The sequence below is a fragment of the Dromaius novaehollandiae genome, chromosome 9, assembly GCF_036370855.1.
Source record: "Dromaius novaehollandiae isolate bDroNov1 chromosome 9, bDroNov1.hap1, whole genome shotgun sequence".
Classification (NCBI taxonomy): Eukaryota; Metazoa; Chordata; class Aves; order Casuariiformes; family Dromaiidae; genus Dromaius; species Dromaius novaehollandiae.
Genome location: NC_088106.1, coordinates 10,020,929 through 10,045,788, shown reverse-complemented (window position 1 = coordinate 10,045,788; position 24,860 = coordinate 10,020,929). Strand labels below are relative to the sequence as shown.

At 37.8% G+C, this 24,860-nt stretch overlaps 1 protein-coding gene across 1 annotated transcript in view; it reads left to right on the top strand.

Annotated features, from left to right (window-relative positions):
* Nucleotides 1-23,705, top strand: part of PEX5L (peroxisomal biogenesis factor 5 like) — a 48,018-nt gene extending 24,313 nt beyond the window's left edge. The window contains exons 6-13 of the mRNA XM_026094860.2: nt 2,372-2,467; nt 10,132-10,248; nt 11,332-11,475; nt 12,354-12,424; nt 13,654-13,851; nt 15,166-15,331; nt 15,694-15,851; nt 16,640-23,705. Of these exons, the coding sequence (XP_025950645.2) occupies nt 2,372-2,467; nt 10,132-10,248; nt 11,332-11,475; nt 12,354-12,424; nt 13,654-13,851; nt 15,166-15,331; nt 15,694-15,851; nt 16,640-16,844 (1,155 nt within the window). The 3' untranslated portion in view covers nt 16,845-23,705. The remainder of the gene's footprint in view (nt 1-2,371; nt 2,468-10,131; nt 10,249-11,331; nt 11,476-12,353; nt 12,425-13,653; nt 13,852-15,165; nt 15,332-15,693; nt 15,852-16,639) is intronic.
* Nucleotides 23,706-24,860: the final 1,155 nt, after the last annotated feature.

The window sequence follows — 24,860 nt, the reverse complement described above, 5'->3', positions numbered from 1 at the left end:
ACCATGACCTTCAATATTAGTGATCTGAAAGTGAATGTCAATAAATATGTAAGTCATTCCTGATAAAATTTGCACATGATACAAAGGTTGAATGAAAAAAATGTACAGAAGGGAGACATAAAAATGGCCTGGTGATTGAGACACCTGTATAAATACATGTTTTAATACAGTGACTTGAAAAGTCATGCATTTCAGAGTGAGAATGCAGGCTCTACATACAACGATATGCTGGAAGGCAGTTCTGCAAAGTATCTATGCCTCATCGTATACAAGGATGTCAACATGAGCTCCCTGTGCAATACTATAACAAGAAGAGCATATATAAACATGCAAAATCAGTAGATCATACTATCTATACAGGAGACTTCTGTATACAGTATGGACAAGATGGATACTGGAATAGTGTTCACTTTTGCTGTCTGTATTGTAAAATGGCTATAAAAATTAAAGAGGGTGAGCAAAAAAGCCACAAAAAAGGTTGATATCTAATTAAAATGCCTCATAATGAGATATTTAAGAACTCAGTTTCTTTAGGTCTTTAAAAGACAACTAAAAGCTGATTTCAGTCATGAGTCTATTTGCACAGAGAAAATAACAGGTACTAAAAAGTGCTTTAAACTACTGGAGAAAAAACGAGAATTGATAGCTGGAAACGGAAGCCAGAGAAGTTACAAGGGAAGCAAGGAAGGCAATTAAACAAATTTCCAAACAAGGTGGTAAGATTACAGTCTCCTGATAATTTTAAATTAAATCCAGGCACCTTTCTCAATGACATATATTCCAGACAACCTCAGCTTACTCTCTGTGGAATGCCAGTTCCTCCTGTAGATGTCTGAGTGACAAATACAGCTGTGTGATATACAGACAAATTGACTGTTTGAACCAGTCATCTCTTCTGCCCTAAATTCTGTTAATCAGTAAAGTATGGGGTTTGTGTACAGGGATTGTTTTTGATACATTTTCAATGACAACCTGAAATCTCCTACTGCCCTTTTCAAAAGCAAAACAAATACATTTGCCAAACAACACAGAACACTGGTAGTAGATGTGAAAACAGAAACAATATATCCTGACTCCTCCGTCCTTGTGGACCTTCCCTCAAACCCTATGTTTCATGCCACTTTGCAAGTCCAGAGGCCAGCACAGAACGTAAAATGATGCACAGGGTGCATCAACACCTGTGCAACAGCACAGCTTTATCAAACTCTTCCCACAGAATTTGTGCTGTGCTGTTCTATACTAACCATAGTACCCAATATACATTTTATTCATTACTCTCATTCCTGAATCTTTGGGTTCTCAGGTAAAAACAGACACTTTAGGGCTAGACTGAGAAAGGAATGTCATCCTTCTAATTTAAAAAAGTGTGTGCACACACAGACATGCATGTTCTGACTATGCATCGTACATTATTTATATGAACGCCTGGGAATTTGCAGCAGGGCACATTCCAACACTTGCAGATACAGCCCAATGAATTTGAAGTGAGAAAAATTATTCCTTATATGAATATGGTTCATTGTAATTGAATATTACAAGTATAGGCATCAGAAATATAATCACACAAATTAATGCAATTGAGACCATGGGCAGGCAAATGGCTAATGAGTTTAACCTCTGACAAACACAAGGGAAGAGATTAGCAGGCAGAGCTGTATTTCGCAAGGCTCGGCCCCTTTGTGCTTTTCCTTGCCATCACTGAACACTGTTTGGTTTTGTACTGTGCCTTTTGTTCAAAAAGCATAAATAAAACGCTTTAAATAACAGAGTAGGGAGAAACTGGTTATGTACTTCCAATGGGAATGACTGAAAGTAAGGCACAGAAAAGAGAGCTACTGATTGTAAAAAATGGATGATTTGTCCCTCCAGTGAAATTTATAACAAATCTGGCTTTCCAATGTGATCTCAAACTAGAATCTGAAAGAGAAACACAAAAGGTACAGGAAAATGAGGTGCTTTCTTCTTAGAGCACAGTGAATGGAATGCAGTGCCACAGTCAAAATACAGTAGTAGAAACAATCAAGGTTAATTGCTTGACAAAATAGCCAGCTATTCCCTTTTTAGCCCAACTCCTGCACTGTCTTTTCTTGGATATCTCTTTAGCTGTCTTTAACACATCTAAATGTTGAGGGAAAAGAAAACTCTAGAGAAGAGAAATCACTCTGCTGGCCATGAGGCATGATCTCTGCTACAACGTAAGAGACAATTCAGTGGAATTCATGCAGGGACAGAACTAGCTTTGCCCACGATGAAGGCCACTTTTGGCTCTAGACAATTAAGGGTAGGAAATAACTCAGAAATTTGGAATAGAGTATATCATCCTTTTCTGATTTATTCTTTTTTTTTTTTTTTTTTTTTTTTTTTTTTTTAGGCACGATCAACTAAGGAGCAGCGTTGGGGAGGGCCTCTCCTCTCTAGAAATCACTCTTTGGAGGAGGAATTCGAAAGAGCAAAGGCAGCTGTTGAGGTATTACTTTGTTGGGGTTTCTTTTTCATTTTCAGCTAACGTTCAATGGATTTCATATTCATCTTGCAGCACAAGTAGAAGAGAAAGCTGGAACTAGATTATTCAAAGCAGAGAAAAGATACATTTCATGTAGTCACTCATTTAAAATAGCAGTTTCTCTCTTAACAAAAAATAGAACCTTAGCTATAAATAGAGATGAGCCAGAACCAATTCTGTAAGCTAGATTTTATCTTTCTGTAGTGGGTGAAGAAAAATTCCCCATAAATGTAACTACTTCCAAACTCGGTATATGAGTGAAACAAATTTTTTTCCCAGTGACTAAATGCGCACAGTCAGTTATTTCAGCTCAGGATAGGCAGGACTGGAATCTGAACTCAGACACAAGCCAAGTCTTTCCATCCATATAGAAACTGGAATTCAGAATCATTTACAAATGGAAAATTACGTGCTGTAATGGGTGAGTGAATGCATCTACAGCAGTAACCACGTACCAATGCATTTTTATAAATAATGGTATAAAATTAAGCACAGAAGTATTCTCTTTTCCAGATATATGAATTTAGTTCAAAAAGGTGCAGGTATTCTGCTAGTTCTCCTATTGCAATTCTGTTTTTTCCCTACCTTGTACTTTTCTAACATTAAAAAAAGCCTCTTAAATGTTGTCCTATACCACCACTGCCAATTGAAATCCTGAATGTGTCTAGAGACAAGGTGGCTTACAGTTTTTTGACAGAAGCCAACAAAGATATAGATACAACCACTGCTCCTGAGCATAATATCATCTCGGGGGTTCAGTCAGTAACCCTTCAAAACTCCATCCCCACAAACAGCCAAGACAGCTGCATGCCACTGAGGACAAAATCCAGGCTGAAGTACACAACAGCTACTAAAATAAGTTTTTTAATGGGAAGGATGTAGCTGTGAAATTGCCTCCTCAAACATAATTATTTTTAGTGTGTCCTGCAGCCTCACTAGCTTCTAAACATCTAAGAAACTTTGGGGAAGTCTGGGTTTAGATATAGATTTTAGTGGTTGTATCTTAATCCTGCTCTAACTCCAGTTTTACACCATTGTAATTCTAGTGTTGTCAGTTGAATTATTTATTCTAGATGAATATTTGTTTACTGAAAACAAAAGTAGGCCCAGATCATATGCTGGCCTCTAACTAGAAATGGGACTCCTCATTTAAGAAATTAATTTAATTTGCAGGGTTTGTTCATAATGTGATAAAATAAGACTGTGGGGTTTCTACCATTATTTCATAGGATCCTGCCACTTGTAAAACAGTTCTTGTCTCAGTTTACAAGGCTAAAATGAACGCAATCAGTACTAAGTAAGCTGTTTTATAAACTGTACACTGAATGCATTTCTCTTGTATTTTTCGAGTGCATTCATTTTCCTGGTCAAACAGATTCTTTATAAACAACTGCTGGTGATGCAGAATAGGTTTTATGTTGCACATCGCATACATTTGCTACTGGCACGAAAGGAGAGACTTGCTTTCAGATTGCCACTGTTTAAAATTCTCTAGATGTTCCTAATCACATTGCAGACTGATCCTTAAGGTGGGACATGTTGTGCTGTAATCTGTGATTCAGGCACAGGAAATCTGATCATGAACATCATCTGCATTACAGTTAGTGGTTAAGCAAGTGGTGTCAGTACTCTTGCAATGGGCAGAAACTATGCGTAATGCAAAGTTCCTAGACATTCAACAGAAAGAAAAATATGTTAAGGCTAATAACAGATTACAAGACATTATTGATTTTTTTTTTCTTTTTACAAAGTAAGGAGAGGAATATATTGTAAAACAAGCCTGCACATTAAAAAGGTCACTCTAAGGCAACAAAGACAGATTATTAAAATGTTTTAATGTAGTCTGGAAAACAGCTATTAAAAAGAATCTAATTAAATGTTTCCCTAACTGTGTAGCTGGCAGTCTAAGTAATTCCTTCTGCTTAAAATAGAAACTTGTACCAGGTAGTTAAAATGTAAAGGAAAGGATGCTTCAAGACCTTATAGAGCAGTTATTTTCATTTGCATATGAAAAGATTTGAATTTTCATCCTAGCCAAAATGAAGTGGTAAGAAAGCTACAGTGATTGAAATAAAATGCAGCCCATCTCAGAAAGATTAGTGCTTTCTTAAGAAGAGAATAGATACAGTTCAAAAATTCATCTTTTAGGCTTTGGATGTTTCTGTAGTATTCTTCAATTCAGAAAGCTCCAAGTGGTAAGATTAGCCAGAAAACTGATCAGGAAAAGGATGCAAATCTCAGGTTCTTTGTGGCCTATTTTGAAAAGAATTAATTAACGATTCAGTAAATTAAGATGCCAAACTATCCTCCACCCAATATTCACTTTAGAGCTTTGGGAATGGTCTTAAGATGTCAAACCCTGAGATTAATGAAGATCCATGAGGTAATTTTTTCTTAAGAAGGTTTAAAGATATTTATGCCATTGGGGAATCTTTAAAGAATAAAGAGGTAAGTAAATTAGCTTTATTACTAGAGAGGGTCCAGACTCATTTGCAATGATTGGGTCCTCACAGACTTGGCTATTTTTTCTGTCATGCTAGAAACTAAATTTGATTGTTGCACTGTCCATTTGCTCTGTATGTGAGGAAAGCACAAATAGCCTAAAATCTTCATGATTTCCAAGTACCATCACAAATATGTTTTAAAATAATCTGTATAATTATTAGCTGTGTTTTTACCTTTACAGTTGTTATTTTTGAATTTTTAAAAATTGCCACAGCAGACCCACAGAAATCTGTATCTATATTCTGTTAAACTGATTACTTTACCCTCCACTATCCAATTGCTAATGAGTTAGAATAAATAAAAATGAAACCAAGACAGTGCAAAAACTTCCAAATGAAAAATGTCTCAGACCTGGGCAAAAAGCAATCTTGATGTTTTCTTACGTCACATTTCCCTGCTGTAGAGATTAGGTCATATATGCCACACTGTTTTGCAGGTTTATAGAAAAGAAACTTCAAGCTGTCCATCTCAGCATCTTTTTATATACAACGCAATGTCACATGAGCCCTCTGCAGTATAATATACTGTTATGAAGCATCAGAACATATTACAGCTAAATTATGTGACAATAGTAGGAGGAAGATAGGATTAAATTATTCTAGCCTAGGGAAACATAGTCCAAACCCATCAGCTTTGTGGTTTATATGAATACTTGTTAGAATCCTTTCCGTAAGTATGATATTCCAGTCTCACTACTTCTACCTCCCTGATCTTCTCAAGAGTGCCTAAATCACATTTCAAATTGGGACCTAAGAGCTTGAGTCACTTGGATGCATCTTACTTGGCATTCTCTATAAAATCACAATGGGGATCTTTGTCTTCGTATAAATTTGTTATATCTAAGCTCTACTAAAGATGAATACTTCAAATTTTGTTTTGAGAAAATAACGGCTAAGGAAACTTTATCTAGCTAGCACACAAATATAATTCTTTTTGTGTCTTTCACATGAAAGAGTATGTTGATGCAGTAATTCATGGGGAAAAAAAACAACCATGGAACCTTTGTTTTTTATGCATTGGTCAAGAAAGAATATCGCAAATTAATTTCTGGCAATACAGAACTGCCAAAATTCTAATCTAAAAATGATGAAAACAAGAGGTAAGTTTAGAAATTACCCATCAATATTCAGAAAGTGCACCCTCTTCATTGCATCCTAGGAAATAACAGCCTGGGAGTATTTTGCCTCCCTTTTGTTTAACTGTTTCAGCATATTTTTCAATGCTAACAAGAGTAAAAATAGCCTGTTTGACAAAATGCAGAATATCATACATGTAAGGAGTCAGGCGGTAAGAAGCATTTTTCCTGGTTGTCATTCTATTTAAATGCTGCAGATGATCTGAGACTGTGTTAAATGTGTTCAACTGCTCTGAAACCTTTTGGTATGTCCAAAGTAATTCACTACCATTAAGACAGCAGAAGCATTGAAATGAAGTAATTGGCACGAGTCACATAGCAAGAAGAGTTAGAATTAGATCTAGGAGTCTTGATCCAGAGCCAGATTTTCAGAAGCACTCAATATTAATTTAACCCACTTGCTACTGAAGTCAATGGTAAAACTGCCATTAATGCCAGCTGAAAAAGACTTAGCCCTTTAACAAAGACTGCATGACATTTATGGTCTTCTTCTTCATGAAAATTAAAATGCTCTGCTATTAACATTGTTAATCGTCATGGAAATATTATGGCATTTTATCAGGTGCCGTAATGGAGCATGATCCAGCTGTTCAATGCAGCTTTGCCTTACCAGTTTCAGAAACCCATGTCCTGGCACAGTAAAAGGTATGTAACTTACCATGTCAGGTGCCAGGAGCCCATACGCCACATGTATTTAGGAAGTGCAGGAGTCCTAAACTGGAAGAGCACCTGCAGTCTTCCTCTGCACATTGGAAGTGTCTCTCCTAATCAGTCCCTGCACTGAGAAAAGGTACAGTCCCCAACTACAGACTCTCATAGCAGGTCCTATCCTGTCACGTGACTGGACATACACAGGATCTTCTAGATCCTGTACATGTGATCCCGTGATCTAGTACATAGGCTCTTCCATGTCACACCTTCAGAAAACAGAGGTATGAGTACAGTCCTATTTCTCCAGTGGCACAGTCTGGCAAAATTCTGAGAGATTTTCAAGAGAAAGTGCATACTATGATATGCTTCTGTATTCCTTTTTTCCAGCTGCCTCCATTATGACTGCATGCTGCATGGATGTAGATAAGCTTATGTTTCAACTAATAAAAATTCCAAAATGTTCTCTTGAAACACAACAGGAAGAAGAAGGAGAAAACAAGAGTTACTTAATACAGGGTTATGCCATAGAGGTATCTCAACACTTTAGCTGGGATTATGCAATAATTACATATTCTGCATGGCACCTTTGTCTAACGTAGAAACATTCTATTAATCACCATAAACTTAGTAAGGTGGATAAGAGAGACACCATTTCACTAGCTTCTGATTAATAAGAAGATGCATAAACTATAACGCACTTTTTCTTAATATCTAAGAGTCAAGGGCTTGGTCTCCCACAGCACTGTAAAAGGAGAAGTCAGACCACTGAACTCACCTAGCCTTAGGTCTTTGGTATCAAGGCCATGGACAGTTCAAGTGCAGTTGTGGGAAACTTAGCCCTCCGTACAATTCCATGACAACTACACCTTTGAGGGTTTATCATAAGATGAAAAGCAACTCCAAAACCACATGAACTACCCACAAGGTCTATTCAAGGCTCGCTTCCTTCCCTGGCGGTCACATATGGGACTTAACCCCATTTGGCCCAAACAGGCAAATCCCTAGTCATAGTTAGAAAATAATAGTTGGGCCCTAGCACCTGAGTACAGGCCTTACAGCAAAGCTGGTTGTCTCCCCGTTGCATTTTTCCTCCACTTTTGACTCACTATAGATAGACATTAGGCATGGCTGCTTGAATCCTTCTAAGCAGGGTATGCACACAGTGAGCTTCTATGTGAGTTATAAACATGTAATTAAACAGCAGAACTTGACCCATTCATCTTAAGACCTAAAAAAAATTATTATATGCTTACTTATTATGTGCAAAAATAGAAGGCACGTGATTTAATGTTTCCCAGACAGTGCGTCATATAAATGATTTTTGCAGGAAAGAAAAAGAAAGCAAAAATTCTAATATAAACGTCAAAGAATGGATATATTTATTCATTAGTTCTATGAGTTACTCCATTTAAAAAGGCATTTTTTATTAATTCTAAGTAGTTATATTAATCTGTGGGAAAGGGAAATTTCCACTCCTTCACCTCATCCTGAATCTCAGAATTGCTCCTAGTAAAAACACAGTCAAATAAACCTTTTTCAACATAGTGCAGACTTGCACTGAATGAAAAATAATTCATGGAGACATTTGTTGGACAGTATAGTTTGAGGGATTCAAATGCCTCTGGTCATGGCTGATAAAAGGGAACAATCTGAATCATAATCCTGGTCTTTTCGATCCCTAAATAGATGTTTCACTACAAGCTCAGACTGATTTAAAAGGTTGTATTTCCTTCAAATTTGGAATGAAAACAAATTTTGAAACCTCAGAAGCTGTTGTGCAACATAGTTCTTATCTTCTGTTCACTTCTACTCACATTATTATGAAAAGAAGAGTATAATCTCCTCTCCAGGAGCAAATGATTCACAGTAGTTTTCTGATTCACAGAGGAACATAGCAGGTACCTTCACATATCCAGTAATTGCATAATACAGACAAGTTTGAGTGTCCTAGAAGGAAGTGCTGGATATCAGCAGGCAGATGATACAGTAAGAGCACAAGAGAAATGCTTGTTAGCTTCCTGGCGAGGGGATGCACATTGCCATTTTCAAACAGCCTTGTGATTTATAACAATTGCACCTAATGCTTGTGCATGAAATTCCGCCTAACCCTTTACATGAAGTCTCCAATACTCTCACTGCTGACTCATTCCGGATGCGTTAATAGTCTGTGCTTTGCTTTCCCTGAGTGCCTAAGAAGGAGGGTTGTGGCAAGTCATGCAATCACAGATAACTCTGTTCTTGAAATTATGCCGGGCTGTGGAGCAACAGCACAGTGATCAGTCGTGTAGTGAAGAGTCAGACAAAACTATCTGGGCCAGTTTCTAACACCTTTAAGTCATTTTGATTAGTATCTCTCTCTCTCAAATAGTTCTGTCTAAACCTCAATGGAATTATTTGTGCTATTAAGTGTCTTTGATATAAGTAAGCCGAGAACCTGTGTCTTCAGTGGCATCAGTTCACTGAAGTCCTGGCCATCCCTTTGCAGGACCTTTGCAAAGGCCTGTAGTGCTGAGCGCATTTGCTTCTGCAGAACTGCTTCTCTGTGCTAATGCCTAATACATGGAGGCTGAAAAAATAGCACCTTAACTTGGAGTCCCCTGTCTTGGTTTTTGTTGGCCTGTTTCTGTTTCTCAGCATCGTTTTCTAGCAAATACAGTAGTTCCTTCATTCTGGTTGATACATATCCTAAATCTCATTCTTATTTCATTATTTCTGTGTCTTTCCTATATGTATTTTTTCCCTTTTGTCCTTGAGCTCAATGTTATCATTACTGTACTATTTACGAGCTCTTACAGCTTCCTCTCACCATTGTACAGTATATGATGCAATGTTAGGATTTCTCCATTCTGTCAAAAGGCCTTGTTTGCATTAATGCTTTGTCATTTCTCTTTTACATAGCTGAAAATGATGCTGACTCTACCAAAGTGGGATACTTGTTCTCTTTTAAACTGTTTTATCTGTTGTTATTCCTTAGCATGTAAGCTTAGTTGATTTCCCTTTTGGGGGGGTGGGGGGGAACTAGCTGCATTCATTTCCTTCAAATTTTATGTAACAATTTACTGTTAGAGTCAATGAGATGCAGTGTAAGCTGCTGCAAATCCTACTTCACATAGAACGTATGCTCTCTCTGAGATAAAGGCCTTTATGTTAAAGAAACACATAACAATGTAAGAGACAACATTTACTTATATAGAATTCCAAATTTGTGCCGTAGTATTTCAGGCAGAATGAATACTGCTTCGCTAGAATCAGATCACCAGTAAAAGTAAGTTAAAAGCTTACTTGGTTTTTAAAGTTTCACTGTTGATTTTCTTCCTCTTTTCTCTTTTTCTTCTAGTCAGACACAGAATTTTGGGATAAGATGCAAGCAGAATGGGAAGAAATGGCTCGCAGGAACTGGATTTCAGAGAACCAGGAAACACCAGGGCAAGTCACCATCTCAACCATTGAGAAGGTAACAGAGTTTTTGAATACAGTACATCCTCGCCATAGTTAGATGAGACGGCTATTCAACGGAACCCAGGAAAGTCTTCCCAGACATGGAAGCTAACTTTTACCCAAAAGTTCAGCCTCTTTAAAAGTGCCTATGAGAAGGGTAGATTTAAAAGGCTTTACCACAGTGAGAATGCATTTAGACTTGCACTCTGTCTGACTGAATTTGGCCATAAGGATCACAAAGCAAACTGCTGGACACTGGGCACTTTTGAAGACAGGCACTTAAGTAAGAGGACCAAATACTAAAAAGTCTGGTCTGGACTATTAAAACACCGCCAAGGATAAAAATGATGGAGATTCTGTCTCTCTCCTTCATTCCTTCTATTGTATGTTTTAATTTGACTTATATTATGTAGCTGATATTAACGTACATCCTTCACTTTGCAGCGGCAGAAAGGAAGCTTTGTTGTCCTAATAGATACTTTGCCCTATGAGCCAGCCGTTATTAGACTAACATTTGCATTGATTTCTGTTCCGCAAAAACACATTGTCTGAAAGCACATCCTTTTCAGACATATCTGACTGGGCCTCTTTATCCAGCCCAAAATGGATCAGTATCTTGCAACCAGGTAGAATCTAAAGGAATCCTAAAATAAATTCAGGGGCTTGCAGAACTGTTCTGTATTTTGAAAGTGAGTCGAAGGTTTCGGGATATTGACTGAACAGGCATCAGGTTACAAGCCCCATAGGGTAACCCCTTGATGCATGCTTTTCACCATCAAATTCAATGTACTGGGCACATGCAGTCACTGTGAGCTGTTGCCATTAGCTTTGATGGAAGCAGGAGAGCCTGATACATGAGTATCAGTAAGTGTAACTTCAGAGCTAAAGTAAAGAGACCAGTAATGTACATTTCCAGTGATGCTGCATGACATGAATTATTTTTTAAAAATTTTAAATTTAAATGTCATAAGGTAGTTCATACCTTCATACAACAAAGGATCTTTACATCCAGGTGGAAAATAATGAGTCATTTAATTTTACAGAGCTGTCATTCCTTGCTACAGTGTTTCATCATAGGTCTGTTAACTCTCTTCTCCAGGGCTATTATTTTCATACTGAAAATCCTTTCAAAGACTGGCCTGGTGCTTTTGAGGAAGGGCTGAAAAAAATGAAAGAAGGTGACCTGCCAGTTACAATCTTATACCTGGAGGCTGCTATTCTACAAGAACCCAATGATGCAGAGGTATTCACTCTTGTGCCTTTTATTCACGAAGGGAAAGGGGACTCCCTTTAGCATGCAGTGATGGAATAGTTTCATGGCCTAAACCTGTGGTAGTCATGAGTGAATGAAACAGATTGAACAGCAGTGGTGGTTTTGGAAGAGCATATGCCTCAAAATAAATTAAGGAGAGCTCTTAATATGATGAGACTCTGTTTTTGAAACTGTAGAATTTCCAAGTTTTCATTTAAAAGCTTTCAAAATGGACAATATTTCAAACTTTTCATTCTTTTCCTGATGTTTTCAAACTATCTATTAAACACTTAACTGGAAAGATGAAAATCTCTGATTTAACAAGAATGTTGATGAATTTTTTAAAGTTGCATCAGTTTCCAATACTGATGTTTTCAATGGGTGTATATTTAAAGTCTGTTCTCTGTGAAACCTGAAAAATATTTACAGTATGTGTATCTAGATCTCTTTGAATCTATTGCTACACTAATATAAGCAGCAGCATTTTGAAAAGCAGAGATAATTCTCAGACACTCTAGAATCCCTTAGACCTGTACAACAAAATAATTGTTCATCATTTTCTGCAAAAGTCTAGCAACGGCAGAATCCATTTTAAACATACAGTAATGCATCTAAGAAACCAGTATGTCTTCTTACACTGACAGGATGCCTTTGCATCCATTGCTTATAAATGTTGTGAGGCCCAAAGACACTCAAAACTGCATTGATTTTACTCTTGGTATGCTTGCAGTAGAAAAATCTGTGTTTAGCCAGTGCTGGACAGATCTGCTACTTTATTCACCCCACTGTTTAACAGTGATATTAGTCTGTTACTCTGCTTGCACTTGGGTACATATAACAAAATAATACAGTGATGATTATTTTTGCAGGCCTGGCAGTTCCTGGGCATAACGCAGGCAGAGAATGAAAATGAGCAGGCAGCCATTGTCGCCCTCCAAAGGTAGATGAAGATAATTGCTAAATAAGGGGTCTGATCAGTAATTAGGTAATGGAGGCCTATGTATATTTAACCTCACATTTGCCTTGTAACTTCAAGCATTTATTTAACTAAGGAAAACATTGACACAGGTACAGAAATCTTCACAGTGACTTTGGAGGCATGACTAGTGATTAATGTTTCCATTTTATGGAATAATTGCAATATTTAATCTAAAAATTAAATTAGATGCACAAAAGAAAAGTTACATGGCCTGACAAACATGAATTAGGCATAATACAAATAAAGTGCCTTTTCAATATTCTAGCCACTTGGCATATTTTCTGTAGTTTGTCTTTTAATGAAGAGGTTTCTTAATTGGAATGAACTCCTTTCAGCTGCTGAATACTAAACTGAGAACATTTTTAGGTTGACAGAGATGTAAAGATCATGGTAGGCTTGTAAGTAAAATGTCAATTCCAAAATATCAGTATTATTATTACCTTACTGTAGTGGGTGTTCATGTTTCCACTTGAACAAAGTACCCTCTCCAAATTTAATTGCATTAGCAATTTAACCATCAAGTCATTTCGCCTAAGAATACTTCAATTAGTGTAACTCATTATATGTAACTTATTAGTTTACCTGGATAGAAATCTAAGGGATTGACTGATTTAGGGCTTGCTCATCCCCACCATTTTAAAACAAGCAACAGTAACATTCACAAAATAGGCTAGATTCTGTTCTCAGTTAATGGTATACAGCTGGAGAAGACTACCAGAGTTGACTGGCTCTAGCTTTATCAAAGAATAACTGAGAATTCAGCATGACTGAGAAGATCAATAGGAATGGAAGAGATTCTGTCTTCAAAATACTTTTTTGTATAGCTGAAAGTCTTTAAGCTGTTTGGCTTCAGTTTACACAAAGCTGCTCTTTGTGTATTGGGCAGATGCTATAAAAATGAATCTACTCATGTTTACTATAAAAAAGAATCTACACAATGAAAAGGATGAGAGTAAAACCTGTTTGCACATGCTTATGTATGTGTGTGTTTACACACAAGTGTGTGCATGCAAGCGCACATGAGTGTGTGACGCACTTATCAGATAAAAATAAGACAAAGTCCCTTCTTTGAAAGCATGACTGGGTAGATCTTATCTGTGTGAGTGATTTTTTTTACACTATTTTGGAAGAATTCAAGAGTTGTGTTTGGCTGAAAAAAATCCCTCAAAATATTTTTATTTTCTGCCTAGGTGCTTGGAGCTACAGCCAAACAACCTAAAAGCTTTGATGGCACTCGCTGTAAGTTATACTAACACTGGCCACCAACAAGAGGCCTATCAAGCCCTAAGAAACTGGATAAAGCAAAATCCAAAATACAAATATATAGTGAAAAGCAAAAAAGGGTCCCCAGCACTTACCAGGAGAATGTCTAAGACATCAGACGAAAGGTAAATGCAGCATAACTCCTGATGATGGAAACTTTAACGACATCACTAGAAGCAATTTTATGTGCTGTGCCCTTACCCCATAGAAGTCCAGCCTGTTCCCTTTGGCAGAAACTCAAAGACTCAGTCTGTAGCAGCAGGAGTGCTAAGCCAACACAGGACATTTGGTTTAGGGACTGTTGGCTCTATGTTGTACCATCCCTGGAATTTAAAAAGAATTACAGCTAAAAAAGAGATACTTCCCCTCAACTCCCATCATTTTCCTCTGATCCCATTTAGCCTGTATACTGCCTCTGTGTTCCCACATCCTCACTCTTCTTCCACTTCCAAATCTACACTATGCCTGTACCCTGCTCTATATGTGTGTGTTCTTCCTATGATTCACCATATTTCCTGTACCCCAACCTAGCCACTAGAATCCAAGAATAATAGCTATTTTGCAGTAGGCCATGGCTTCAGTCTCACTAGCAATATTGAGAAGTAGCATCTGCTTGTTTAAAGGCCGTTTCAGTTCTAAACAGAGAGGCAGTGTAGTCATTTTTCTGACTCCAGCTGAGCATACTGTAATAGGAGCTGGCAGCCATTTCAAATAACAAAAAAATTCATGAGTTGGCAGCCTTTCATCATGTTTTCATAAGACCGATAAATAAGTATCTCAGAATTGTGAGATGCATAATAAAGTCATTAAAGGCATAAACACCATTCGTAGACCCAAAATGCCAGGATTATCTCACGGCATGTCATTCTGAAGACAGGCCTTATATTTTACCCTTATCACTAACAAGCCTTGGGTTGACAAGATAATTTAGAATGAGCAAAAATAAAATACGCAAGTTTTGCTTAATTGCTAAGTATGTTATTCTGCTTTGGCCTCATGGTGTCAGTAGGAAGATTTTATGAAGCCTGTAGCAGGAACACAAGCCTTAAATTCTGACATCTTTCCTCAGAGGGCTTGGCTAGTCACTGTATCTTTGCTTTTTGAGAATGACTACTATTTTAGCTACTTCCGAAACCTTTTACATCTGAGGAACTCATCCAATTTTAATAGCTTTAATACGCCTTCATGTTATCTCGCCTGGATTCATAGTTGCACTTTGACTTTACCATATAGGTAAACTCTGATATTCCACAAATGAGTTTACGACAGCAGCTGAAAGTAAATCTGTGCCACACTGATGGTGAAGAAGCTTATTTTCAAATTTTAAGCATGTATCACTGCTGATACATCCAGTGCAAGGATTTTAATTTCTGGCTATGCAATCAATATTGCAACATTTGCAAAGATGCAGCTTGATGTTATTTTTCACCCTTGTCTAGCTCATTACTTGAAGAAGTAAAGGATTTGTACCTGGAGGCAGCTCACCAGAATGGTGATATGATAGACCCTGACTTGCAGACAGGACTTGGAGTTCTTTTCCACCTGAATGGAGAATTTAACAGAGCAATAGATGCATTTAGTGCTGCTTTAACTGTTCGGCCAGAGGTAATTTTATGCTTTTATGTTTTTAAGAGTTTAGTTTTACAGGCCGTTTTCTTTCTTCTCTCTTGAACAGGCCAATATTAATGAGATGTCACTTCAGCCATTAAAATTTTAATACCTGAAATAGAAATGTTAATTACAAGGCAGTCCCATTTATAACAGATTTATGCGTGTCCAAGCTTTAGCTGTATGCTGATTAATTATGCTAGTTGTATGACGCTGCCTATAATCATGAGTCAGACCTTCACATTCCATGTCAATTAGGAATTATTTTCTGCACTCTTCCTTACTTTGGAAAAAAAACCAAAAAAACTATTATGTCCCTGTTTGACACCTACAGTAGAAAACTCTTATTTTCTCACCAGGACTATACATTATGGAACCGACTTGGAGCAACTTTGGCAAATGGGGATCGAAGTGAAGAAGCTGTTGAGGCCTATACACGTGCTTTAGAAATACAGCCTGGCTTCATTAGGTCCAGATACAATTTAGGGATAAGCTGCATCAACTTAGGAGCATACAGGTAAGTTACAAAGATGTATAAGCAAAAAAGTCAGGGTCATATAAACATCCACCAAGTGAAAACTCATTTTCTAGCTAGAGCTATCTATAAGGCTATATTCTGATTTTTTGTCTTCATCTCAACTATTACAAAAATTTTGAACAGTATTTTACAAAGCAATGACGCTTTTCTCAAATCCACTAAGAAAGCAACGATACTTTTCTCAGATCCACACATTCTGTTTAACAGAACTACAGAATTTCTATTAAAAACGGATAAACCTCTCATTCAGGAAGCTGCTTAAGTAGTTTTTTAGCTCTAAGTGCAAGTGCTCTTATTATAATCAGTGGGATTATTCTCACACTTAAAGTTAGTCCTGTGCTTAAGAGCTTTTCCAAAAGAAAATACGAGTGCCCATCCTTAGGAGGGAAACTTCAGTTAAATTGCTTCAAGTATCTAATCCTGTGAAAGACACTTTTAATACGTCCTCCAGAATCAAGGATGACATTGCAGGCCTCCATAAGAAAGGTCCCAAGTGTCAGCTTAAGATAGTTTAGATGAAGTGGAACTATACAGCAGTAAGGACAATTTCCCCAGACGTCTGAACAGACTGAGCTCTGCATTGCTACAAGCCCTTTTTCTAACAAACAATAAGCGATAACAGTTTGTCCACTCACTTAAGGCAAATCAAACAAGAATAACACAAAGAGACTGCAATGAACTGCCTTGTAAAACAACGTATTTGATTTTAGCTTTACACTAGTCTTTAAGCATATTATCTTGCACGTTTTTTTTCTTCTTCCCTGCAGAGAGGCTGTCAGCAATTTTCTCACTGCTCTCAGTTTGCAAAGAAAGAGCAGGAACCAACAGCAGGTTCCCCATCCTGCTCTATCAGGCAATATTTGGGCAGCACTCCGAATTGCTCTGTCTATGATGGACCAACCAGAACTATTTCAAGCTGCCAATGTGGGTGATCTAGACATTCTGTTAAGAGCTTTTAACCTAGAGCCGTAATAAGAAATGTCCACAAAGCGATTAAGCTGTATTAGGAACTAGAGAACTCTTCTATGACTTATCTCAAAATGACCACGTTTTCCAAAAGATCACGGCTGTAGATGAGTAGGGGAAGTCTCCTGGACACGACTCAAAAAGGAAAAGTTCAAAAGCACAAAATACTGTAAATAGGTTCAAAATCAAACGATTGAAATGTATTGCAGCTAATCTGACAAAGCCCTGAATTAGATGAAGCAGTCATTTCTGAAGAATCTTCATCCCATGCAAGCTGTATCTCTATGTATACTCACAGCTGTACAAAGAAAAATATATTAGGAACAAACCTAGATAATCATTATTGCACAGTAGAATGGAGAGCAACGTATCCAAGGAATCTGCTTAGTAGCTCATTGCACTATGCTGACGCCACTTTTCCCTACAACAGGGATTCCCTATCCTTTGGTTTCTTTGTTGAAAAGTCTTCTCAAGGTCCATCTTTAAGATAGCTCTGAAAATAGATGCATGTAAAATGGATGTATTTTGTTTTGACTATATTTATTAGTTAGCAGTCAACAAGAGCTTTGCTTCTGAAGATTCCTTGATTGAATTTGGGCCCAATTCTCCAGGCTCACAGAGCTGCAAACTCCGTGGGCTGTAACAAGAACATTGTACATGGAGGTCTCATGGGATTAGACTTACCGGAAAGACAAATGTTTCAAGCAGAAGCAGTAATTTGCACTAGAACTGTTGTTTAATCCAGCTATCCCTGATCTTGGAAAGAGTATGTCTTCTACAAAGGCGCTTGGAGCAGGATCTGCACCAGTCTATGTACTTATGCACTTTAATCTTTCTTTTTGTAAAATAATGCTACATTTTTATTTTTATTAGTAACAACAAAATATATACAAGATAGCCTTGTTGGCATAGAGGACCAAATATCATTTCCTGAAATGTGATTAGAAGGTTTTCAATATGTTTAAAAAAATGCAAATACAAATAATATCTATTGGAAAGACTATTTTATTATGCATCTACCAGGTATTGCACACATGCATGCTGTATGTGAATTATGTCATTTGAAAAGATAATAAGCCTGCAGATTTCTATTACAAATAAAGAAAAACTTCATAGGAGTTAATGCTTGCAGACCATCCTCAAGGGAAAATTTTCCCTGAAAAGATTGGTCTATATATGGATTGTAGGATTGGGATTAAGATTTGATCCTGCTCTTATGGCAAGCTGTAGCAAAATTCTCAGTGACCTCCATGATAGCAGACCAAATCCTTAGATAACACTGGTATTTGTAGCTACCAAAAAAAAAAAAAAAATCTTAGTTTTGCTGGATTGGATGAATGGGAAACAGTATTTGGGTGGGAGAGTGGGGGTGGAGAATGCACTGCTGCATGATGAATGAATTGATTTAGGCGCAGTGCAAACATGTTTAGTTCAACGTGAATGTGTCAATCAAAGACAGGAATAGAAATTTTTCAGGAGTTAATTTTCAGTTGCTGATATTTTAATAAGTTACTGATATTATTCCTAAACAGTGAAAGAAAAAAATTTAATTGAACAGCTAATGTTTTGGTACACAGTCAGGAATGTAACGTACAGGGTATGTACTGGAATGTGTTAAAGTAGGAAAAACAGCATATTTCCTATAAGCAGCATAAAGAAAAAAAAAATCAGCCCAATCGGCTGTATCGAAAAAAGAAAATTCAAACGCACAGATCACAGAGAAACTCTGGAGGAATTAGGCAGTTTCACCAGTACAAACCTAAAGTTTCTTGCAGCTGTATGTTATTTTGAGCAACCACTTAAACGAAACTTCCATGTAAGATAGTCTAATCACTGCATCTAATCACCAAGTGTAATTTGTTAAGTAAAAATAATCAATTCTAGTTAAAATAAAAGGCCATCACTCCCTTCCACAGAATAGAGGTGCTGAAACAGCTCCAGGAATTTTTGAATAGTGCTTTATTAATTCGTTGTCAATATATATTCCTATTTATCTATCGAGCACGTAACAGATTCCTGCAGTTTTTCTCTAAGGACTGGGTATCAAGGACTAAGACTAGGAATGTCATTTTAGCTGAAGCAGGCTTGCTGTACACATATCTGCTGAGAACAGTTTGCTCTTTTGCTTTGACAGCGATGTGTGATGACAGTCCTTTATTGATAAGGCAGAGCAGAAGGTGCAGTGCAACTGAATCTGGAAAAGTGGTAAGGGAGAAAGGAGGCAGCTTTGAGAAGAGGCTGTAAAGCAAAGGCATATGTGCTTAGATTTTGCTTGATGACCTGCCATCACAAATGTTCTTCTAGAATATCCTCTGTGCTATGGTGTAAGATAATTAGTGCTTATCCAGAGGATTTAGATGTTCAAGAGCTTTATTTTTGTGCCTCTCAAATCAACAAACTTCACTGCTTGACTTGTCAGAGTCAGAATGACCATGGGCATGTGTAATATTGATGACAGTTCACTAAACCTATTTTTTTCTAGAACGTGGATGAGTAATGCAGCAATTTTGTTAGGTATCACTTGGGCCCTGCATTAAAATCTAATGCAACTCCTAGCCCTCCAAAAAGAACAGACAAAGTAGGTATCTCTCAATTTATCCTGGGATGCACTGCTCAAAACTGCATGCATCTGCTAACACATGAACACCAACATTACTGGTACCAGAAGAATGGCCTGTACAAACCTAGAAAAAAATCACTGGGGCTAAACTCTGCCTCCCAAGGGTATACTCAGTCCTCCAAATTCATCATAGGCACAGCAGGTCTGCCACACCGGGGCGAGGGTAGGAAAAGCCTATCAAAAGAGCCTGTGCAAACTCTGGGAGATTATCCCATCTTTCTGTCCTGTTTTAGATCACCTATAGCCAGTTAACCACATACCACTGACCAAGATGTTGTGCAAAGGAAAGACTAGAGCAGACGTAGACTTAAAGGGAAGGGGAGCACACCTACTCCTACTCCACTAGACACCAGTTCAGGCCCAGTCTGCGTAGGAGAGTGGCTGGTGCCTAAGCTCTCCACACAAACAGGACAGGCTTGCTTATGCTTAATAGCCCTTGGTAATGCTGGGGACAGCGCCGTGTATGCTTCAGTATCCTGGGTTTTATGTTCTTCCTTCAGCCTCTGCTTGCCAAGCACTGTCAGTACAGAAGGCAGGATTAGATCTTGCTTTGGTCTTACCCCCTCATGGTGTTTCTTACGTATTCAGAGGCAAGCATGTGTGTTTGCCTGGAACAGCAAGAGGAAACATGTGCGGAGGCTGTATTATATTAACACCCTGAAGAGGAAAAGCATCTACTTGTACTTCTAACCAGGCACGAGGTAGGATAAATAAGGCGGCTGCTGAACTGTAGCAGATTGAGCCTGTGAGTGAGAGACAGGAAATCTGGGTCCTATTCTCAGTGCTCCCTTTGGGCTCGACCCAGTCCCAATCTCCTTCCATCCCCGACTTGCCCAGGCGCGCAAGGAAGGAAGAAAGGGAAATAACAGCCATTGCATGTGATGGCCCTGTATGAGAGCAGAGTAATTCTGTTATCTCACAGACCAATTCATGTGAGTGAGGTTGCCCCTTCTGTAAATTCAGAGGAGGTAAAACACAACAACTGTGAGACTGCTCAGGTGTAAGGAAGGAAGCAGTTTTACACAGAGACTAGCAATTTCAGCAGAAGAGAACCTAAGACATTTCAAGATTAGGACTGTACAGCATGTATGTGATACCAAATGAAAGGGCTGCAATGGTCTGTCATCAACTCCCCATCCTGCTTCCCCTTCTTGTTACCCCCCTCTTTCTCTAGAAGTGGCTTACCACTTCCAGGTAATTGATTCCAAGTTGTTGAGTCTTTCTTCTATTTTATATATTTAATGCAGTTAAAAACGCTTTCCTAACCCCAGCTTTCCTAACGCTCTCCTTTGCAAAGCTTTATGAATGTTTATGACCTGTAAGTCTGATCCATCAAGCTGCTGAACACTCAAATCCTGCCGACTTCACAGGAGTGCTCAGCACTTTGCATGATCAGACCATGTGCGCACATTCAGTTACTGGACCAGGGCTGACCTCTGATAGCATTGCTCATGCTGAACAGCCACTGAAATCAAAGTGATTATTTATGGAATAAGACTTCTCAGTGAAAGCAACGGGCTCATTTCTTGCTGATCTCTTTAAACTGCAAAGACAAAAATCCTTGTCACAAGAGACTGGTTTATGTCAGTTTAAAATACCAGTTTGATTTTTAGGTAAACACATACACATATCTGTATCTAATGGTATTTTCTTAGTATCTGCTAAATCACAGCATTTGTAAAAAATATTGAAGGGGAGGTTCAAATAACACAAAACCTCACACATGACAATATTGCATGCAACTATATTAACAAATAACCATATTGAAATATTAACCCAAAGCATGGTGTAATACTACTTGCATATACATTTATGGAATGCATGCATAAGGCCCACGCATAGGGTATTCTTAAACTATTGACTGGTATCTTCTATGGCATATTTAAAAAGCACTTTGCATCTTCTAAACACAAAACTGGAATTGTTTATGTTACATGGAACAGGTTAGATCAACACAGAGCACTTTTTAAATCCCATCCTTGCGTTGTGGATTTCATGCTTTTTTCAGGTGTTTAATTAATGACAGAACTCCACAGTAGTATCTTTTGCAGACATGTTTTTAGTATCCTTTTAAGAATTAAAAAGATTAATATATGCAGCTTTCACAATGAAGCCGGGTTTTTGGCTTTCCACATTTTCTTCACAAGTCTAAACTAGGTATCACCAAGCCAGAGAAAAAGATACCGAGAACCATCGAAACAGATAGCTATTGTTTTGGTCTACATGTACCACAACCAAGCTTTTCAGATCTATCCACTAGCTCTGAAGGTGGCTAAGTGTCCAGCTATCCTGTTTGAAATATGTAGACCTTACACTTCACAGGATCTGAATACCTGCTGCATCCATTCATTTTGCAGATGCTTAACTCAGCTGAAAGCTCAGAACATCATGTTAGGCACTAAGAGCTAGCGCATCACTTTAGAAAACTTGGGCCTGCCTGTCAGATGGAAAAGAGGACCGTGACAACACCAACAGATCAGCCAGGTGATCCCACGAGCATTTGTAGGGCAAAGGCCTTCAGGACACAAAAGCCAGCATTGCAGGGATAATAACTTACAACATTACTGGCGACCACAGAAGCAGAGACTGAGGCCTAAATCATTGCCTCTCAGAGCCAGTGAGAGTCGGGCTGGAACACAGATTGTTTGTCGATCTGTCTCATCTCAATGTGCATCTGAAAAATGACACATTAGTTACTTAGCATGAATAACCTGCACAGCTGATAAAATGGAGACTTCTGGTCACCCATGCTATCAGCTTAGCAGTCTGTACAGTGAATTTATATAACAAATGTTTATAAAATACCAATACTGAGTATTCAGAGACAGAAATGATATACAAAATGCACTGCACGTTGTGAAAAAAAACTGATGGGTATGCAATACAGTATTATCTACTACTCAGACCTCATCTAGACTAGAAATCAGATTCTTATATTATAATTCTATTACTGGACTGGTAAAATACATCAGAAAAAAAAGAAAGAAAAAAAAAAAAAAGAGTGCCATGCATGAAGAGACCACTGATGCTTTGAACAAACCTAGACAAAATGAAAAAGAATCCACAGAAAGATTCAAAGCCTCAACACACAAAGCAATAGGTGCTAGGCACGGGGGAGAGACAGTCAGAAGGAACCTAGTTTTCCTAAAATCAGCTGTAATTTTACAAATGCTTGCACATGTGACACCCCATTGAGCAAGCTTGCATGGTCAAGACTTAATGTGCTTTGATCTTTTTTCCCTTTCCACATTTACAGAATGGCCCTGACATTGGCTAAATCTTTAATTTAAATAGCCTTTTTAATATCAGTAATCTACTGTAAATTCAGAAAAATCAAAACATTTATATATATTTTATATATCAGAGTATTACATATCTAGAGTAAACTAAAATATATAGTTTTGAAAGGCAGTCTGTGCAGCTTCTTCTATATGCTGTAAACTGTTTGAAAACCTTTGCAGTCTTGCATCAGTTTCTTTGGCTTTATTTTTAAGCCAACATATAGGAGAGAAGAGATCATAGGGTTTGCAAAGACTTTTACCTGGGCCATCCGAAAAGCCCTGTTCCTGCAAAGACTTACGCTGCTCACTTAACTTTGCATGCTGAATAGTCTCTGAAGTTAAGTTTACATGCAAGGCTTAGCAGCAAGCAGGGCAGCGGATGGAGAGGTGGGAGTTCAGCCCTACACTCGAATGTTTACATTCCGTTTTAAAGGTTCACATTGACCCAGATTGACAATCTGCGTCTGTAAGTACATACGGAGCAAAAGATTAGTTTCTTACAACAGGTAACTTTGCCTCTGTATATTTAGTGCATTATCAGCTGTATATAATATTAAACACAGACCTGCAGTTTACCGATGCTTTAATTTGATGTTTCCTTGCACTGCTCTTTAAAATAACCTATTTCCTCAGAAATGAACTATGTGCATATTGGATGTGTTAAATTTATTAAGCTTATAGATTACTATTTGCAGAGTACCACAGTTAATGTAGTATTTTTGTACTGCAATGGCAGCATGCCTTCCTTTGGGTTCCCAGTGTGGGTTCTTTTCCACATATTATACTGTATTTATTTACCCGTATTTATAACTGTGCAATTTTTAAATATGTTTTAAAAATAAACTTTGTCTGTGGCTTCAAATATTTCAAAATTTCTTTTGGATTTTAAGATGGTTTTGACTATAGTTACTTAAAATGAAAGGAGGGACCTACATCTTAAAGTGAAATAAAAGATTTTTTTAATGAGGTCTTCTTTCCTATTCTTTATGAAATAGATGTGCTTCTGTGCTTAAAAATTAAATCCAGAAGAAGCTTTTTCCTTATCAGCAGATTTTTTAATACATCCATCAAGTTACTCTGAGGTGTTTCCTTTTTTTAATCATTTATTTTTATTCCAATAGCATGTTGATCAATTATGATTACAGCTGGAATTTCTACCAGCTGAGGCCTGGCTCACACGATTTTGTGCACATACTCCATAGGAGGAAAAAGGAAAAATCTATCAGATTTTTTTCTTGAAGATCAGGTAACTGAACACTTAAAACAGAAGTAATAATAATACAGTAAATCTTTCTGAAAAAATGAAAAATGAAGTCAATTATCAGTGACTGACAGACTTGCAAAGGAAAGGCAAAGGTAAAATCATAAATGTAAAATGTAAAATAAGGAAATCAAGCCCACAGTGTGGAATTTGAACACAAGAACTACAGAATCTTGCTCTTGACAATGTCAAGAAAGTATTTCTTCAAGAAAACATGTAATTTAATTTATTCTCATATGAGAAAGAGCTTTTCTTTGTAACTATAACCTATCTATTGCAAGCTAACAGAGAGAATCCAGGGACTTCAAAAGAAAAAGTCAGAGAGATTCAGGGCCTTATTTTAAATGTTCATAAAAGTATTTTTGCATCATTATTCAAGAAAGTTCCCAGAACCGTTAGTGGGAGCGAGCTGGTGGTGACTTAAGGTTTGGCGTTCATGCAAAGACATGAAAGTGGGGAGAGAGTAGGTGTGACATCTTTTTAGGGCCTTTGCTAGGGGACACTGGGAGCACAGACATGAGACAAGAAAGGGACAGAAGATTCAGATGCACCACTGCGGACAGAGCAGGAAACAACCAGCAAGGAGCTGTGACAACTGCAACGAAGGGCTATTGAGAAAGCAAGCCAAAGCTGAGATGGATCTGAGGCCTGATACCCTCAGCGGACATGTGGGTCTGTCCAGGAAAAAAAAAAAAAAAAATAGAACATACAGTCACACCGTGCCTGTAGAAAGCAAGCTCTGTCAGAAAAGCTAATAGAAATTGCTGCCTATGGCTTTAACTAAAACAGCCTTCTCCTAAAGAAGAAAAGGCAACAGGAACTAAAAACATACTAAACCTTAGGATGCAAGTAATTGTGCT